General features: G+C 46.1%; 1 protein-coding gene across 1 annotated transcript in view; it reads left to right on the top strand.

The window, feature by feature from the left end:
* VKORC1L1 (vitamin K epoxide reductase complex subunit 1L1) overlaps positions 1–20,597 on the top strand; it is a 98,439-nt gene extending 77,842 nt beyond the window's left edge. The window contains exon 3 of the mRNA XM_078679463.1: positions 15,476–20,597. Coding sequence (XP_078535589.1) covers positions 15,476–15,702 — 227 coding nt within the window. The 3' untranslated portion in view covers positions 15,703–20,597. The remainder of the gene's footprint in view (positions 1–15,475) is intronic.
* The last annotated feature ends 223 nt before the right edge of the window (positions 20,598–20,820 follow it).

Raw genomic sequence — 20,820 nt, forward strand, 5'->3', positions numbered from 1 at the left:
CGGGAAGCCAGTGAAGGTTTTTTAGATGTCTGGTGATGTGATCTTGGCGCGGGATGTCTAATATGAGTCTCGCTGACGCGTTTTGGATGCGCTGGAGTTTTTTCTGTAATTTTGATGTGATTCCGGCGTAGAGTGTTACCATAGTCCAGTCGGCTCGTGACCAGTGCGTGGGTGACAGTCTTTCTTGTCTCGAGGGGAATCCAGCGGAAGATCTTTTTGAGGATGCGAAGTACGTTGAAGCAGGAGGACGAGACGGCGTTGACTTGTCTGGACATCGAGAGAGAGGAGTCTAGGATGAAGCCAAGGTTGCGTGCATGGTCTGTGGGTGCTGTGCCCAGAGCTGAAGGCCACCAGGAGTCGTCCCAAGCTGAGGGGGAAGATCCTAGGATGAGCACCTCCGTTTTGTCTGAGTTGAGTTTTAGGCGGCTCTGTTTCATCCATTCGGCTACTTCTTTCATGCCTTCGTGAAGATTGGTTTTGGCGGTGTTGGGGTCTTTGGTGAGGGAAAGTATTAGCTGGGTGTCGTCGGCGTAAGAGATGATGTTGAGGTTGTGTTGACGTGCGATGGAGGCGAGAGGACTCATGTAGACGTTGAAGAGGGTGGGACTGAGTGAGGATCCTTGAGGTACGCCGCAGATGACTTTGGTGGCCTCTGAGTAGAATGGGGGAAGTCGGACTCTTTGAGTTCTCCCAGCGAGGAATGAGATGATCCAGTCCAGGGCTTTTCCTTGTATGCCGATGTTGTTGAGGCGATGTATAAGGGTGCTGTGGCAGACTGTGTCGAAAGCGGCGGAGAGGTCGAGTAGGATGAGGGCCACTGTTTCCCCGTTGTCCAGGAGTGTTCGGATGTCGTCGGTCGCTGCAATGAGGGCGGTTTCGGTGCTGTGTTTGGCTCGAAATCCGGATTGGGATGGATCAAGGGAGTTGTTGGATTCAAGGAAGTCGGCGAGCTGGGTGTTGACGGCTTTCTCGATGACTTTGGCCGGGAAGGGGAGGAGGGAGATGGGTCGGTAGTTTTTCAGTTCTGAGGGGTTTGCTGTGGGTTTCTTCAGAAGGGCGCTGAGTTCGGCGTGTTTCCAGATTTCTGGAAAGGAGGCAGAGTTGAACGAGCAGTTGATGACATCACGGAGATGGGGTGCGATGACGGAGTCGGCTTTGTTGAAGATGTGGTGGGGGCAGGGGTCGGTGGGCGAGCCAGAGTGGATTGAGTTCATCAGGCGAATGGTGTCTTCAGTGGTGATTGGGTTCCAGGCGCTGAGGTTGTTAGTTGGTGGAGTAGGATCTGAGGGGGGTGGGGAGGGTTGATCGCTGGGAGAATTCTCGAAGCTGTTGTGGATGTCGGCGATTTTGTTGTAGAAGAAGGAGGATAGCGCATTGCAGAGGTCTTGGGAGGGAATGATGTCGTTAGATGCTGCGGTGGGGTTGGTGAATTCTTTGACGATATTGAAGAGTTCCTTGCTGTTATGGGTGTTGTTGTCGAGACGGTCCTTGAATGCTGATTTCTTGGTGGATCGAATCAGTTGGTGGTGTTTGCGGGTGGCTGTCTTGAGGGATGTCATGTTGTCTGAGGTTGGGTTTTTTCTCCATGTTTTCTCCAGTGTGCGGCATAGCTTCTTGGATTTTTTAAGTTCGTCATTGAACCAGGGAGCCTTTGGTAGACTAAATAAATAGGAGTTAGTTGCGATCATTAGTGGGGGGGGATATGTGACCTCACGCACATGGTTGGTTGGGGTTAATGGAGGAGTGAGAGGAGATTAGGTATTGTTAGGTTGCAGGGGGTCTGACTTTCAGAGGAAGGAGGAGACCTTGTGATCATGTAAATGAGTAATGGGCTTTTGTAGAAAAACAGTAATAGAAAATAAGACAAACGTGCATTCGTCAGAGCAGGTTGTGCTCAGTGAGGAGTCATGCAGAGGATGGAAGGGAAGGAGAGGGACATTTGAATGAGCAGGACATTTGAATGAGAGAAAACCAAACCAAAAAAGAGAGGCGACAATCGAAAGTTTTAATTAAAGGTTAGTTTTCTTGCCGGATTAAAGTGGTTGTGGCTAACGGTCACCTCGACAATAGAGCTTATATACGAAGAACTGGAATTGGTGAAGGAATGTTTCGGGGACATTCTAATCTCCAGTGCTCTAAGAGACAAAGAAAGATTCCTTGTGCCAAAGCTCTCTGATGGGTTTTAAACTTAATTTATTTGTATGCCCTGCTGTTCGTAGCTAAAGGAAAACCAGATTGAAACCAGTGTTTGTTGCACATTAAATCGATACCTCTGCAGATGGTATGTAATAATGCAAAATTTTGAATCTCAGTTTTATGCTTGGAGTATACTTAATGTGTTTCATTTATTTAATGTTCAAGAGTATGTTAATGTATGTTGATTTATGATATTCTGTTTAGCAATTGTTAATAAATACTTTTGATTTGCTGTACCTGGCTTTAATTCCAAAGGTGGGAACTGGTTTTCGCTCTAACCAGTTGCTTTTACTTTCACTGTTCTTTCAGAACACAAAAAACCTGGGATAAAGAGAAACCGCACACTTTGAACACTGAGGAGATTATTATGTTTGCAGTATGTGTACAAGATGTAATCTGCCTGGTCAGACAAAAAGGCATGCTTTTCTAAACCGGGCATAGCCAGATGGAATACAGGGTGTTTTGATTTGTAGAAGTATGCAAGCATACTTGTTGCTGTTGAATTGGAGTCCATTGTACCAGATGAGTGCCACATATTTCAAAGCATTACGTGTGTAAGTGTAGGACAAGCATTGCAGCACAGCCTTTGCCAGTGAAATGAGCATTATTCCCGTTTTTTTTCCTTTGACCGCTTATTATTCGAATTCAGAACCTTCCTTCCCTGTTATCCTTTGCTAATATTTTCAGAGTTTCATGAAACAGGCCATTCACCTGTGGAGGTATGGAAAGAATGCTGTGGCCACAATGTTGCTTAAGAATCTAACCATGGCCTCCCTGGCTGGAACTAGAGCTGAGTCTTTCATTGTTCTTTATTTTTGACTGATTTCTTTTCTTGGGCTCAATCAGTGTGGAGGGTGGACTAAAGCACTCATGAGCTATTCATGTTACCAGTAATTTTCAGCCTTTGGGTGGACAGATAAGGGTAGGGACATATTTTGGATGTCTTCATCATGCACGGAAACGCGGTCCCCATGTCACCTTCCCACTGCAAACCCTATATCTGTGCGTCTTGCCTTAACTATTCAACCAGGAGTTCAATGACCAGGGCAAAGAAGAGTGGAGAAAGAGAACCCCCCATGGCTAATGCCTGCCTTAGAAGGAATTTCCTGGCCATTGTACCGTTAACCCGAACTCTTGCTCATGGAGAACAGTACACCAATTTTATGTAATTCCTGAAGTTCATCCTTTCCAGTATTTCTTGTAAAAAGGGCATGTGGACTAAGTCCAGTGATCTTTCCAAGTCCAGCTGTACCAACCATGCTGGTTCCAACGCTTCATCTAGATGTGCCATACTGTGTCTCGTTCCCCTAGCTGGCATGAAACCATTTATTTAGTCTTTATTCACGAGAGATCTCACAACTCTTATCAATCTATTCTCTAGGGCCATCGCCACCAGCTTGGCTTAACTATTGATCAGCGAACTCGGGCTAAATGCTGTGCCGTCCATCAATGGTGTAGCAGGTTTGGAGTTGAGTGTATTATGAGGTGGGTCACCTGTAATCTGTGCAAGGTCAGCTTGTGGGTGGTTTGAGGGTTCTGGAATTGAGGCAAAAGGTGGTGTACATTTGTCGCACTGTCTGTCAGTGAGGCATGAAGGTGTTCAGAATGCATCTTCATACAGCCCTTGGCCTTTCAGCAGATGTTATAAGCAATTGTCATGAATGCCAATTTTAATTGTGTAATATTTACAGTGTGAATGTAAATGAAAAAATGTGCTGCTTGTGTAGGGGCATGATGACGTGAAGGAGATGCAAGGAAGTACATGCAGGAGAGGGTGAGGTGAGGGTGCAGAAGAGGACATCAGTGAGTTGTGGAATATGCAGATGGAGTATTTCAGAAAGATGTGGTGGAGATAAAGGATGTAAGTGTCTCAAAGAGAGACTAGAGGGAAGTGGTGTGTTGGGGAGAACAGGAGCATTTACAACACTGCAGACCACGTTTTCAACTCTTAATTGTTCACAACAAAATCATGGTTAATCATTTTACTGATCGGTCTGGCTTGTACGCCCCTTATTGTATCATATGTTTAGTTGCAATAACAGAAGTCTTATGTAGAGGCGCCAAAATAACGGTCAGATGGCATGATGGGAAAGATCAAGATTTTAGTTTACATGCTTAAACCCGCCTCCCCAGCCCATACCTACATAGGCCATTCCTCCTGGAAAATATTCCTACATATGCTTCCTAGGCCACATCCCTTTTCGAGACTCCCCACTTTCTTTACCCTACTTAAAGCCCTGGATATTCTGTGAGGAAAACGACACAGATGATGTACAATTACTAATAAGTGCATAAAGTCCTCCTTTTTTTTTTGTCTATCAGCTTGATGTGTAATGAGTACCCTGGGTGAGTTCGTGTCTCAAATGAAAAGCAGCTCAAATGAAGCAACTCCATAACCAGGTGTTGATGTTCAACCAAGAATAATACTGTTGCTTTTAGCACTTATATCTGGACAGCTGTTATGACTACTAGCATGACATGTACTATATACAGTGTGTTCAACCCGGTAATGCACCCAGCACATTTCTTCAAAATCCGGTATCATGTTTTCAAGTTGTAGTTTTACTGCTACTACAATATATTCATCATACCTAAAGTGTGCATTGCTCACTGAGAGGCATTCCAAGTCCCATTAAAAAGCACGTTGCCTATTTCTGCTTGTTGTTTTGGTCTCCTCCTCGGCAGTGCACGTATGATGTGCGTTCTTTTGCACTCATTGTGGTCAGTCTTCTGTTGCATGCGTTCCCTTTTCAGATTAGTATCTAGTTGAATAAAATCTCAAATGGTGTGCTTAATTACTTGTGTGTTCACCAGTCCTGTTTGCTCCTTGCCTTCCTGTAATGTGTATACCCCAGGATGAGAGAGCTCTTGGATGCTAAGCCTGTGCTTGGACATTCAATGTAATTTCCATTGAAGTCAATGGAAACTCCATGACGAGCTGAGCTCGTCATGAGCGTCGAAGGGGTTAATCTTCCGAACTAGACATTCTCCAGCAATCATAGTCCTGTAGTACGCATTCCTTATCTTCTTTTAGTGACATTACCCAGGTACACATGATAGTCCTATGTCTGCTCTGCAGATTCACTTGAACCCCCATCTTTCCTAGATTTGTACATTTTTCATTCTCATCCTGTATTATTGTGTTCTTCAGTTTTATCCCTCTCCTGTAGAGCCTCTCTTAATGTTACTGATCGTCCTGCAGTGTGTTATCAGGTTTGTTTTTATCTACCCTTGCACTCTCAAGTAGAGTGCTTCTGAAGAATGCATTTTCATCATTTGTATTGGTATGCCTCTTTCTGACGGATAAGTCTAACTGCAGATTCTACACCTTGCCTATACCCCCAGGTGCCAGCTGCATCTGTAGATTTTCTTAATTATTCCTTCACTGGCCGGTATGTGGCATCGTGTGGCTCAAGGTCAACTCTGACCTACCCCCAAAGTGAGGCCTAGGGCCACAGATGGACCCCACCTTGTGTTCTGGTGTCCGTTCGAATTCTCTTACTTGACAGAGCATATTTTTGCCTAAATGTTCCCTTTCACAGTGTATAATGGACATGTCTACCCCTAAAACTAGAGGCTTCAAATCCTGCAAAGACTACATAAGCAGATGTCTATGTCCGACCCACACTAGGCATGTCTCTTGCGTCTAGGCTCCTCACAAAGATTGTTCCAGATGAATTTATAGACCATCCGGAACTGCAAGGCCAAGCTCTATGTTGCTGAACACCGTCATAAGTCACTTGAGGGCACATTCTCTCACTCAAGACTGAGAGGAGTCCTCTACCCACTCCAAGTCATCCGGTAGGTTGAAGTCCAAATAAAAGCACAGAGTGGAAACAAGGCATTTCTACCGTTCTCGTCAATAGAAGTCACGCTTATGTCATGGTGTCTCCTGATCTTACCTTTAGTTCCCCACCCGGAGCCTATTTCCTCCAACTCCTCCCTATCTAATCTGAATTTCTAGGTCCCTTAGTGATGAAGCAACAGATTAAAACCTTCAACGAGGTAATGTTGTGCATTTTTGTCTCTCTGGGGTGCTTAGAGGTCCTAATAATCTGAAGAGACCCTCAGTTGGCTCACTGCTGTTCGATCCTGCCAACTGTTCTCTTGACTCTGTTCTGGGGGATCTTCCCAACTCCAAGGCGAACGCTTATCCAGACTTCACACACAACGGCACGATCCTTGCCAGTACTCTGACCCTCCTGGTAGGTCGCTCCCCCTCCACACAGCTCTGCCTGTGTGCCCCTGCTGCCGAGTACCCTCTGGTAAGTGTGCTCTACCCCCGTTTCTGGGCCCCGTTTGTGCCCTCTGTGCCACTGTTTCCCCCCCTCTGTGTGCCCTGTTTTTTTTTGCTTCTGTGCCACTCGTTTTTCCCCTCTGTTGTGCCCCGTTTTTGACCTGTGTGCCACTGTTTTCCCCCTCTGTGTGCCCCGTTTTTGCCTCTGTGCCACTCTTTTTTCCCCCTCTGTTGTGCCCCGTTCTTGACCTCTGTGCCACTGTTTTCCCCCTCTTTGCACCCCATTCTGCTTTCTGTCCCACTGTTTCCCCGCCCCCTGCCCACTCGCTGTTCCCGCCTCCCAGCTGCTCCTCCCTCCCACCTCCCCATATATGCCGGACGCTGCGCTACGCTGTGAGGTGAACGACCCCGACCCTCCTGGTAAGTCACTCCCCCTTCCACGCAGCTCCGCCTGTGTGCCCCTGCTGCCGAGTACCTGCTGGTAAGTGTGCTCTACCCCTGTTTCTGTGCCCCGTTTGTACCCTCTGTGCCACTGTTTTTCCCCCCTCTGTGTGCTCTGTTTTTGCTTCTGTGCCACTCGTTTTTCCCCCGGTGCCACTCGTTTTTCCCCTCTGTTGTGCCCTGTTCTTGAACTCTGTGCCACTGTTTTCCCCCTATTTGCGCCCCATTCTGCTTTCTGTCCCACTGTTTCCCCGCCCCCTGCCCACTCACAGCTCCCGCCTCCCAGCTGCTCCTCCCTCCCACCTCTCCATATATGCCGGATGCTGCGCGGCCGTGCGCAGCGGGCGCGCTTAAGGCAAGCGCCCGCTGCGAACGCCGCAACACCATACTCCACTACGACGCCAGCACCCTCCATGCACTTAATGCCGGCCGAAACCACACCAGCTTTCAGGCCGCCCCAAAACTGACCCATGGACCCTTCTCCTGCAACACCTGCAGCTTCACCTACGACAGAGCCACCAAACCTCCAAGGACTGGACCCAACCACCTCCGCTGCATACTCCTCAACACCCGCTCCGCACGCAAACACGCCGTCAAGCTCTGGGATCTGCTCGACACCTCCTCCCCAGACGTGGCCTTCCTAACCGCGACCTGGTGGAACGACTTCTCGGCGCCCGGCATCGCCATAGCCATCCCAGACGGCTACAAGATCACCCGCAGGGATCGCGCCAACGGAATCTGAGGAGAAACGGCCATCGTCCACACTCAAGGTCGCCACCCACGCAGACGACACCCTCAACACCGCCGAAGACCTGCACTTCTGGATCCACACCGACCCCAACATCACCCACAGAGGAACACTCTTCTACAGCCCCCCCCCGGGTTCAGTTCAGCGACTCCATCGCCGACCTCGCCAGCACCCACGCACTCGCCTCCACGTAATACATCCTCCTCGGGGACCTGAACTTCCACCTCGAGAACGACGATGACGCCAACTCCGCCATGCTGAACGACAACCTCTGCCTTAGACAACTCGTCACCGCACCCACCCACGCCGCCGGCCACACGCTGGACGCCATCTTTTCCACAAGCACCCACGTCTCCTTCGACCACACCACCGAACTCCACTGGACCGACCACCGCGGCATCCATTTCACCTTCAAGAAACCAACCACGCACCACCGCACCCAACAGCTGCCTCGCCGCTGCTGAAGCAAAGTCACCGAAGACCAGCTGATCACCACCCTCACCCAGAACCCACCCACCAACCCAGACGCCGCAGCCCGCAACATCAGACAGCGGATCGACAACTGCGCCAACACCCTCGCCCCACTCAAGCAACCCTCCAACAGCCACAGCAGCAAGAGAGCCACCTGTTCACCGACTAGCTCCAGACCTCCGCGCATGCCGGAAACTAGAGAAGAAATTGCTCCAAGTACGCACACCGGACAACCACGCAGCCCACAAGGACGCCACCCACAGACATCACCACCTCATCAGATTAGCCAAGAGATCCTCCTTCAAAGACCGCCTGGATAACAACGCACACGACAGGAAAGAGCTCTTCAGCATCGTAAAAAAAACTCTCCCACCCCAGCGCCAACGACCTCCCGCCCTCACATGAACTGTGCGACTCACTGGCCATCTTCTTCCACCGCAAGATCGCAGACATCCACGAAAGCTTCAACACCACGACCACCCCGACTACGCCAGACTCCATCTCCTCTGCGAACAGCGCCAACCGCCTGACCTCCTGGTCCAACATCAAAGAGACACGCAAGGTCATTAACTCCATCCACTCAGGATCTCCGTCGGATCCGTGCCCCCACACCACGTATTCAACAAAGCAGACGCAGCCATCGCACCCCAACTACGGAAGGTCATCAAGATCTTCGAAACAGCGAAATTCCCGGAAAGCTGGAAGCACGCCGAAATCAACGCCCTCCTCAAGAAGCCCAAGGCGGACCCCAAGGACCTCAAGAACTTCAAGAACTTCTGGCCCATTTCCCTGCTCCAGTTTCCGGCGAAGGTCATCGAGAAAATAGTCAACATGCAATTGGCCCGCCACCTCGAAGACAACAACATCTTGGACCCGTCCCAGTCCGGATTCAGACGAAACCACAGCACCGAGACAGCCCTTATCGCCACCATAGACGACATCAGGCGCCAACTAGACAACGGCGAAACATCAGCACTCATCCTCCTGGACCAGTCAGCCGCCTTCGACACGGTCTGCCAACGTACTCTAAAGACACTCCTCCAAAAAGCCGGAATTAAAGAGAAGGCCTTTGACTGGACCACATCCTTCCTCTCCGGCAGAACCCAGAGCGTCCGCCTCTCACCCTTCCGATCTGAAGCCACCGACATAATCTGCGGCGTCCCCCAGGGCTCATCCCTCAGCCCGACGCTGTTCAACGTCTACATGGCCCCTTGCACAAGTGGCCCGCCATCACGACCTCAACATCATCTCCTACGCTGACGACACCCAGCTCATCCTCTCCCTCACCAAGGACCCACACACCGCCAAAACAAACCTCCATGAGGGAATGAAGGCCGTCACCGACTGGATGAGGAGCAGCTGTTTGAAACTGAACTTTGACAAGACGGAGGTCCTCATCCTCGGACCCACCCCCTCAGCCTGGGACGACTCCTGGTGGCCGACCACACTGGGAACAGCACCGACACCCACCGACCATGCACACAACCTAGGATTCATCCTCGACTCTTCCCTCTCCATGTCTAAGCAGGTCAACTCCGTCGTCTCCTCCTGCTACAACACCCTCCGCACGCTCCGCAGGATCCACAAGTGGATCCCGACCGAAACAAGAATAACTGACACAGGCCCTCGTCAGCAGCAGACTGGACTACGGCAACACACTCTACGCAGGAATCCCAGCCAACACCTACGACAACTACAACGCATCCAAAACGCCTTCGCCAGAATAATAGTCAACGTCCCCTCCCGCAGCCACATCATCCCCTACCTGAGAGACCTACACTGGCTCCCCGTCGACAAGAGGATCACCTTCAAGCTCCTCACCCACGCACACAAAGCACTCCACAACGCCGGACGAGCCTACCTTAACAGCAGACTCCGCTTCTACACCCCCACCTGCCAGCTCCGCTCCACCAGCCTCGCCCTCGCCGCTGTCCCCCCCCCACACACATCCAACGAACGACCTCCGACGGCAGATCCTTCTCCTACCTCTCCGCCAAGACCTGGAACACCCTCCCTATCCACCTACGGCAGACCCAAGACCTACTCGCCTTCAGAAGACTCCTTAAGACCTGGCTCTTCGAGCAGTAGCAGCACCCCCGTCCCCTCAGCGCCTTGAGACCCTCACGGGTGAGTAGCGCGCTTTACAAGTACTCTGATTGTGTTGAGTTGGCACAGATGCCAGGAAAAGAACCGATTGTCCTCTCTGACTTGGAAGTGAAGCCATCACAACCTAAATCAAAGTCATTACCATCTCGACCTCAGATACAACCCAACAAGCCAGGCTGCCATTATGGTACTCTGATCCAGAATAACATGGCAACGGTGATGATTCCCATCTCTATGAAGAGACAAATCTATTCCTGGAATTACAAGATGCCAGAGTTGTGTATTCATCCCCTGGCACTAGTCTCAACTTGCTGCCTGGAATCACCTTCCTTTGCTGTGGTCCTTAGGGGAGCTGTGGAAGTTCTCAATCTCTGACTGACTTTCATGAAAATGAAACCGTATGTCCGCAGAGGTCCTGCATCCTGGGCAGACCTCTTCACAACCACTCCTCCCATTCAGTGCATCCCTTGTGAATACTTTAATGGCCACTTGGTCTAAACCTGGATCTTGCCTGCTTGTTAACAGGTAGATTGTTAGGCGGCACAGACTTCTTCCGGGGGTCCTATCTTTTCTCCTACATTGCCATACTCCAGAGAGTCTGGTGGCGCAAGATTCTAAAAGCAGTCTGAGCCCTAACTCTTGCTTAAGTACACCTCTCGGTAGAGAACCTAAACAGATAGTGACTTTTGGGAAAAGTATGTTCTCCTGTCAGCCTGGTCCTCAGATCAGCCAACTCCAGTTGTTTCTTATGCCGGTACTTGTACCCTTTATGGGACATGGTAAGAGGTCTTGCCCGCAGTCAGATGAGTTCCGTGCATACTTGGCACAAATCATGCAGGCTGGACGTAACGCTGTGAAGTTATTACTTTGTAACTGGACTCGCATTATGCATGGATAAGATCCACTAGCTCTTCCAGCGACATCCAGGTGTCCCTGATGGACAAGCCATTTGTCGGCACCTGTTTTTTTGGGGACAAAGCGCAGATTTAGCCCTGGAGCGATTCAAAGAAAGCAGAGCTAAATCACATTTTCTTGACCTCTTGGCACCTGTGCGGTAATATACACCCAACAGGTACTACCCATTTTGAGGCTTCAGAAGGGGCATTCAGTAGAGACCACGCCAAGGCCCACCTATGAGACAGCAGACCTCTCAGTCAGTTTAGGGTAGAGGTCGAAGATCTGGCAGACTCATCCAGACACTGCGGGGGACCACACTATTCAGTCCCCATCTGCTTTAAAATCCCTTTAGTATGCTGAATAGCACATTGTTGCCCAGTTGGCAAAGCATCACATCAGTCCATGACAGATGTGCCCTACCCTTCCTCATTTGCCACGTACACTGCAGTGACTTCAGGAGTATCATTTGTCCATTCTGCAGATCAGAATTTCGGTTCTCATTGACAAGGGTGCCATCGATAGAGTGCTGGCATCAGAAAGAAGGGTTCTTTCCTGATGCCAAAGAAGGACTGAGAGCTTGGTCTTAATTTTAGATCTTCGCTTTTTGAACATCTTGCACAAAAACAACCAGCTCAAGTTCTGTCTGCCCTGGATCCAGGGGACTGGATGGTGGTATTGGATTTGTAGGATGGGTATTTTAACATCCCTTACCTGCAGCCCCGAGTGGGACATGATCAATTTTAGTTTTTGTTATTCCTCTTTGGCCTCACCAGCGGCACCCCGATGTCCACGAAAATGATGTATTTGGTCGCTAACCATCTTCAGAGGTTCGGAATAGTAGTCTTCCCCTACCTCGACGACTGACTGGTAAAGGCGGTCTTATCTCAGTCAGTCCTGGATCACATCCAGATGATGGAAGTCCTACTGACATCTTTGGGTCCTCGATCCACGTGGCCAAGTCACCCCTTCATCAGAGTAATTCTGCAAACAATGCAGTTTTGAGCCTTCCCTCCGGATTGAGTCATGAGTCCTGTCCCTGGAGGCTTTAAACCTCTGGAACTGGCAGAGTCAATCCGGCATTTCCCTGTACATACACCTTTTGGTGGGATCTTTAAACGCCTGGTAGGACAGATTATTTTGGCATTGCCTAACAGACCACATTTGTACTTGCATACAGAGGTGGAGCAGGGTATCTTCCAGCAATGGTATGAACCCTGTCTAGAACTTTTCTGCATATGCAACCTTTCCAAGCCCAGTCGTCTGGTTTGTTGTTTGTTCTCTTTCTAGCAAGGTCAAGCTGTGACTACTGTTAAAGGTTATTTGTCTGGCTTCTCATCAGTTACCTGATCAGCCATCGTTCTTTAAATCACCTGTCGTAATGCATTTTTCGAAGAGGTTCACCTTTATGTTTTCATACAAACCCTTTGTGATGCTTTAGTGAGGCCTTAAGTGGTTCCTTAGATTCTCGATGTGTACCCCATTTGAACCAATGCATAGCCACGGTCTGTGTCTTCTAACTCTAAGGACAATTTTTCTCACAGAGCAAACGTCTGCTCGTCACATGAGTGAGTTGCAAGCCCTGTCTGTTTGCAACCATGCACCACTTTCTTCCCAGACAATTTGGTGCTCAGGACCAAGATGCCATTCCTACCAAAAGTTGTGACATCATTTCATAGCGAACAGTTCATCACCCTTTCAGCGGTTTTGCGCTCCCACATTCATCCAAGGAGGAAGAGAGGCTTCTTTGCTTGTATCGCAAAAGAGCCTAAAGTTTCTACTTGGATCATTGCAAAGAACACCAAGTGGACGACCAGCTCTTTTTGATGTACGCAGTAACAAAGAATGGTAAATCAATGTGTGCAATCTCTAGCTAGCCAGTGCATTGAAGATCTTTTGGAGAGACTAAGAAGCAGCCTCCAGAGGGCGTAAGGACTTATTCCACCAAGGCAAAGGCCGACACCACTGTCTGGCCAATGTAGGAATCTCAGGTTCACCTGGAGTTGTCTTGTTCCTTCTTGAAAGACAGATCATTTAGGGTGTCTGCTCCTCCTTTTCTTTCCCAGCCCCACCCCATTGGACAGGGTGTCCCCCAGGGCTCTGCTCTTAGCCCATCTCTTTTTAACCTATATGTACAACCACTCGCTGCAGTGGCTAAAGCATGGGATCTCTCCTTAGTGTCTTACGCAGATGACACGCAACTAGCCATCACTCTCACTGAAGGCCCTTCCACCATGGCCTCAAGGTTTAAAGATGGTCTAGCTGCCATAGCCCATTGGATGAGACAACTGCCTGCAGCTTAACGCAGGAAAGACGGAGGTGCTGCTCCTCGGTAAGAACACCAACTACTGGAACGAGCACTGGTGGCCCTCGTCACTTTGCACTATCCCACCTCCTAAATCCCTGGTCAAAAACCTTGGTGTCTGGATGGACGCCGCACTTAGCTTCCAGACCCACACAAAAAAAGTGGCAGCAACCTGTGTGGGCCTGCTAAGGAGCCTTAATCCTATACTTGGATTCTTCGACCCCAAGACTCGCCAGCTGATTGTCCAAGCCACAATCCTCTCCCGCTTGGACTACGCCAATGTACTGCTACTGGGCGCAAACAAAGCGGAAATCCCACGACTGCAACGCGTGCAGAACACTGCGGCAAGAGCCTTAGTTGGTCTCCCCCGCAGATGCTCAGCCAGAGCCACTATTCGAAAACTGCACTGGCTACCCATCGAATCACGTATCCAGTTCAAAACACTCACTATGATTTTTAAGATACTTAAAACTGGACGGCCTGAACTACTTCGCCCACTTCCAACACCTTATGTGCCACAACGCAACCTTCGCTCGTTAGGTCAACACCTTTTGACTGTCCCTCGGACGAAGCTTGCCCGTACTGGCGGACGCTCCTTTAAGGTGTTGGGAGCCAAACTCTGGAACACCCTTCCTCTGCACATCCGCTCTTTGGATAACTTGACTGCCTTCCGTAAAGCCGTCAAAACCCATTTGTTCCCCTCTCCCTAGCCCCCCTGGCTCTCTCCCTCAGGTGCTGACACGGTCTTCTTAGCGCCGGGATGCCTCTTTGCTGGGGCAGCTGTTGCGCTTTACCAAATGTTAACATAACATAGCAACATGGAGTGCCTGTCTTGGACTTCTGTCGGGCTGCAATGTGGGCGTGAGTGCACAATTTCACAAAGCACTGCTGCATTGATAGCCAGGTCTGACAGAGGGCCACTTCACCTATTTGGTCCTACAGGGCTTTTATGTCCTGAGCAATTCCACTCACCCACCACCTAGAAGGGTACTGCTTTGGTATCTATTCACTAGGGGAGGAGTCTGTGATAAGAAGTGTCCATCACAAGAACAAGTTACCTATCTTTGGTAATGTTCTTTAGTGTGGATGCTATATCTATCCGCAGATTCCTTACCAATGACCACACCTCCCCGTTCTGTGGAATGAACCCTCTGCACCAGCTAAAAGATCCCAATTTAGAGATCTGCCCACGGTTAATTCGATCATTGTTTGCTCCATATCCGGCGGCGTGGACGGGTGTCAAGAAAAACTGATTTCAGCATGCAGGGGTGACCGCTATATGTGGCTCTGGCATCTCTTCAGGGGCAGGACGGAGTTGTCTCCGAGCTGCATGATTCCTCTTACTGGCACACAAGGGAGTTGCTGCGTAACATTTCCTGGTCTAGTCTGGCACATGGGGGTATTTACAAGGTGAGGGGATCTGCCTCTAGATAGAGTACCCACCAGAAAGGGCATTACTGAATGTAAGTAACCTGTTCTTGTGCTGTGTAATGCATGTGCAGAAAGCATACACCATAAGCAGATGCTTGTTTCTACACCAGGCAAAGGGCTACTATTATACTGGAGAATGCAGTTTTCCATCTACTTCCTTCCAAACACTCCATCTTCTGACCACTTTATAAATAGTTAATAAAAGGACATTTTTAATCGTGCACATGATTTATTTGGAGTGATGTAATGTGAACCTAAAATTATTCAGGTTTTCTGTTCCCAGCCCACCCAGTTGGGAAGTAGTGAGCTGTATGCTGAAAATCAAGGGGCATTTAGTGAAATATTTGGTAGGTATAGAGTTTGGAAAACTAATATAAATACATGCCATGTATATTTCTCCAAAAGTGGCAACACTGAACTGCTATGTCCTATTTTCCCCCTTGTTGAAATAAAGTGCTATGCAGTCAGAAATTAGATTTGATTTAATGGTTTAGAAAACCTTGTGTTTTTGCAATTTACACGTCTTTTTTTTATTGATTAGTCGATCGCAAGCCATTCTAAGATGTGCAAATAAAACGTTTTAAGCATACGTTTTACCATCACCGGGTTACAGTGTGTAACTGTTTTGTTTTTTTGTTTTTTTTAGGTCTGACAGCGAGTGCAGTAGCTGCTCTGATACTGATGACCTCCTCCATAGTCTCAGTAGTGGGCTCACTGTACCTGGCATACATCATGTACTTTGCTCTGAAAGGCTTCTGCATTATCTGTGTTGCCACATATTTGCTGAACTTCATTCTTCTTATCGTCAACTACAAACGACTAGTTTACTTGAACGAAGCCTGGAAACAACAGCTCCAGCCTAAACAGGATTAAGACCATCTTGAACATTGGACTCCCAAACTAAAAGCCCTGCTTCCGTTGTTTATTTTGCAGTAACTTTTTATTGTTTGGTGGGAGAGCTGACTTGAGCAACTGTCTTAATTGATGATTTATTTTTTAAAAATCTCTACAACTGAATTGAGACTATGAAATATTCCATGTTACTCTTAAATTAAATATGGATTCAAAAGGAGGAGCAAATTCACTCAGCCAATCAATGACTAGCTTTAACGTTACGTTCAGAGATGCTTCTTTAGAAATGCACTTTTAGACCTCCTGTCGTTGGTTTCTGAAGCAACTAATCTGTACTGGTTGAAAGCATGCATCTAGAACTTAAAATATGGTTGCATATTGAAAGGCTTGATCATGCCATTGAGCTGTACTCAATGTTTTTTCCAAGATTGCATAATTTTCATCCTAGCTTCCAGGATCTGAATTATTATTCAACGTAATAACACGGCTTTCCATTGTCTGTGCTAGCAAAATAAGTTGAACTTTGGACTGAGAGACCTGGAGAACGAAGATTTCCTTAACATTTGTCAAAGAACTACATCAGGCTAAGAGGTTGCCTCCAAGGTGCTGACTGGATAATGCAACAACTAAAAGTGAGATTACACTGAAAAAAACATAGAAATAGCTACAATTGGATGAAGTTGGTGTCAACGGTTTCACATGCTCGGACTGATGCTTGTTAATGCCTTATGTTTTCAGCACTAAACCACTGCACCCATAGTCATTGAGTGGGTAAAGGCTGGTACTGTGGAGCACACAAAGAACACTAAATGCTAATAATCCCACTCAAGGATAAAATTAATGGGCTAAGTCCGAATGTATGACTTTGCCGTCACATATGCTGCCGGTATTTGCAAGGGGAGAAGCTTCATGCTTGTGTTTTCTGTAAATCTGTTATTTGTTTTGCTGGTATGCCATTGTTTTAAGGTTAAATGTTTATCGTACTCTCCAAGCCCAGAAACACTGGTGTGCAGTTAATGAATGGTTGTTTTCTGTCTGTGGTGGCAGGATATTAATTTGGCTACAGTAGGCTAATGACTAAATTTTTAAGACCCAAACCTGCTCCTGCTAGTCCCAGATCTAGCGAACACATTGGTGCCAGGATAGGTAGCGCTAGAAAAGGTAAGATATGTGATACAGTAGGACCAAAACAATGTCACCATTAACTGTGTCACCTATTATGAAAACAGTGAAACTATTAACAAAGTGTGTTGTAAACAAAAATGCACGATGGTTTTGTTGTCATTTGATACAGAGACCCACTGTGTATTAATATTTGGATTTTGAGAAACAAGTGGATTGGAAGACTCCATGCTGGGGTCGCTTGTTTAAAGCAATCCTTTCTCAATCAGCAAAATGTTAAGCAGGTACATTTATTTGAAGAATGGGCTTTGTATGAACTTATCAATAGATTTCAGTTTGACTTACTAAGGCTTCTCAGCTAATCATGCCACAAAGTGTGCGGGTTGTTAAAGCATACTCCTTTTCCAAAATCTGAGGTTGCATGCACATTAGGGGTGGCAATCTGATGTTCACTCTGTAGCCAGTAAGAGCAAAATGACATTTTGTTTAGAAAAATTATTGGCATGTCCTAAGATAGTTTCAATGCTTTGCCTTTATAGTTCCCATTAGTATGCCAGAGAAGAATGTCTCACACAGAGTTGTGCCGATCTAAAGCTACAACAAGCTGGCTGTTTTTAATTCTGTGACATGAGTTGAGGGGCTACTTTCTTCATACACTAGTTTGCAAGATCTGGTCCATCCTACATTAAAAGGTTAAAATCCCAGCAGTAGCCATCTCTGCAATATTGTATACAAAAATATTGTGCAGGTAAAAATATTCCTGGTTGACACAAGCTTATCACGTGATCAGTAACGCTGCCAAACATTCACAGCAACACCCCTTCCATGTGCCAACTGTTAAGACTTGCAAAACAACCATGTTTCTCTAAGGCATTCATTCTCCTAAGGAAGATGAAATTAGGCTAAGTAGAACATTTCACATTACCATCTAACTTATAACTATATCGGTAGGTAGTTCCTCTGAAGACAAGTTATCAAGTTGCAACCGCTTAGTTTTGCTGTACAATATTTTTTTAAATAATTCAAAAATAACGAATGGATGTTTACATTCAGTGCAACGTTTTCAACAAGGCCAGTCTATTTGAGTCTGAGTGACTATCCAAATTCTCAGGTAGTTAGTACACCTTCATCTAAAAACTACCACTACGTCTTCACATTGTGTGATGTTTTATTTCTCCATATTGTGTTTGACAAGAAAATAGATTTTCTCGCAACACATTTTCACCGAAAACTAGTGAAACTATTTACTTACTTATCCACAAATTGCACTTAATTGAGCAAACTGCTGTCCATCCCTTCCAGCCAGAAAAACAAGGATAATATCCCAAACAGATTTCTAAAACATGTTGTATAGGGATTGTCTCCATTTGGGTAAGAATCAATTGTCTATGCTGTCACTTAAGTACACTGTAAGATGGTCCTGGTTTATTTTTAGTCATAGTTTTCTTTTAGTTTTTCATCATGCTTACAGTCCTGATGCTTTGTACATCACCGTGCATTTTATAATAGGTTCAGTATTCTGTTATCGACACATTTCTTTAAAATTCAAGACCATGAAATCATTCGTTTTTATTCTTTTGTCACGAGTGGGTAAACAGTGACATGAATTTGTAAACACGTTGTATTTGTCTATCTTTCATCTACTGTGGAATGAAGTTACTAAAATTGACCATGAAGTTTTACCACCTAGAAACCAGTTTCCTCTTGTATATTGCACATTTTCTTTTTTTCACTTCAGTAAATAGTTTCTTCAATTTCCCCACTCTTTTATCCAAAAAATACTACATCTAACCGTTAAATAAAGTACTTTCCCAAGTGGGTATGCCACAATTAAGATACTCATTTTCTAAAGGTGTTCACCCCCCCAAATCTCCCTCAATTAATTACTCCATTGATATTGCTGTGCATAATGGAAATGTATGGGTTAACTACACTGAGACAAACTTATGTAATGTTTTTCAACCATTCATTTTATCCTGTATTATATTCCAATAGAAATCTGTATTGGTGTTTGATAATTTTTCAATTATGGAACAGATCAATTGCCTTGATAATATTAACACTAATGAACCACATTTAGTTGATTTGATTGATTTCAGTTCCGGTTTCGGAAGGCAAATTTGTTCAAAGTGGTTTGTGTAGTCCTAAAATTGCAAATTGATAGACTGGCAAACATTCGACAGACCTAAAATACAAATGATGATCAGCTGCTCAGAGTACTGTTAAGCCATTTCACAAATAGGGTCATGAAAATTTACTATTTTTGGTTTGACATTTCAAGACTCCTATCGAACTGAATGTAACATGCCTTTTGTCTTAATTGCTTTTCTAACCTAATGTTACATTTTAGGACATATTTGTCAATCTTAAAGTACATCTTAGTGGACCTTCACTTTTGTATCCGCCTCCTGTCCAACATAGTTTTGTGTCAGGAGCGTTTTTGAAGACTAAGCTCCTAATATGTAATAAAATTCCTTCTTTTGGCGGAGATTGGGGCTCAGTTGGTGGAGTGACATCAAAAGATACTTTTCCTATTTTACCATAGAGTTTAAACCTTTTTCTGAGTCCCTCATTACTTTTAGTTCTTTTTCCTTTACATATTGTTTGAATCTTAACAAGGCAGATTAGGCCACTTTGTTCTGTGATCTGAGATTTGACTCCTAATGTTCCTGTTTCAGTACGGAATTCATGCATGAGCTGGAGTGCGGCAGGTAGATTTTGAAATTAATTCCTTTTCCCAGTCTGTAAGGGAGGAGCTACCATGCGCTGCCCCAAAGGCTTCTGAAATCGGAATGATAAAAGCATTGTGTTCTTATCCATTTACGTCGCTTCTAAATTCATTTTCACATATTCACAAGTAAGAAAAATATTGTTCCAGTTTCTTGCCTTATTCATTGTATGTCTTATCCTACTTAAATTAGTTATTTCTGCCGTTATATATATATATGGTTTGTACTTACCAAAGTGTCTGTCTGTTTTTAGAAACCTCTGGGATGCTAAGCCTAAAATTAGACTATTAACGCCTTAACCGCGGCGGTTTTTCTGCCGCGGTGCGGGCGTTCTAAATGGTGGGCAGGGCTGCGTCGGCCGACGGCAGCACTAGGGAGGTAGTGCTCCTGTCAGCCAACGGCCGACTGCAGCACAGAACGGGTTAAAACTTAGGGGTCAAGTAGAATATTTCAAAATGTAACATTTCCCAAGATGGATAGTATATTTGTTGCAATATTTTAGTAATGTGTTTTAAGACTGGTATTCTTGAAGAACACTGAGCACATTGATATTTAAGAATGCATGGAGATGACCTTTTCACCATCTCATAATTTTTCTTACAATTCTGTGACTCACTTTCCAATCTGAAGGTGACAATCGTATTATCCGAAATTACTTCAGCAAGCACGAGCCAGAAAAAAACTTTTCACATTCAGTGTTAATGCATTGTCTAGAAATATTAACTCCGTTCCTCCTCTGGTTGTCTGCCGAATGATCATTAAGAATGTGATGGGTATTTAATTGAATACACCCTGAGATTGTGTGGGTGGTATCCGTGGACTCTGTGATATGTATTATCATTATTTGGCTGCTACACAGAATTGATCTAGCAAATGCTCAGTTATTGCTTGAGCTCATATTGCACCTTCTACAGTATTCACTGATGCAGTGGCCCACTTCCTCTTACTTGAAATTTTCTATAGTATAATGTTGGGTGATATTTTGTTGTAAGCATTCGTGCAACAATAAATTTTGTTCAGACATTTAAAAATAATTTTCAGTGATTAAAAGAACTTTCAAAAACATTACTCTGCCATTTGGTTGAAATGTAAAATACTTATTTGGAAGTGTCTTAGGTTTAGCTGTACATTGCAACTATGAATTTGGACAATTCAATAGAATGTTGAACAATAAATGTTAGAGGCGCCGCTTGTATGTTCATTGAAGCATGAAAGTTAATACGTATTTGCAGATGTTGAGCAGCAGTATTTCCTTTTTGAATCTGCTTAACGTGTTTGTTCCATTGAT

The sequence above is a fragment of the Lissotriton helveticus genome, chromosome 3_1, assembly GCF_964261635.1.
Source record: "Lissotriton helveticus chromosome 3_1, aLisHel1.1, whole genome shotgun sequence".
NCBI lineage: Eukaryota > Metazoa > Chordata > Amphibia > Caudata > Salamandridae > Lissotriton > Lissotriton helveticus.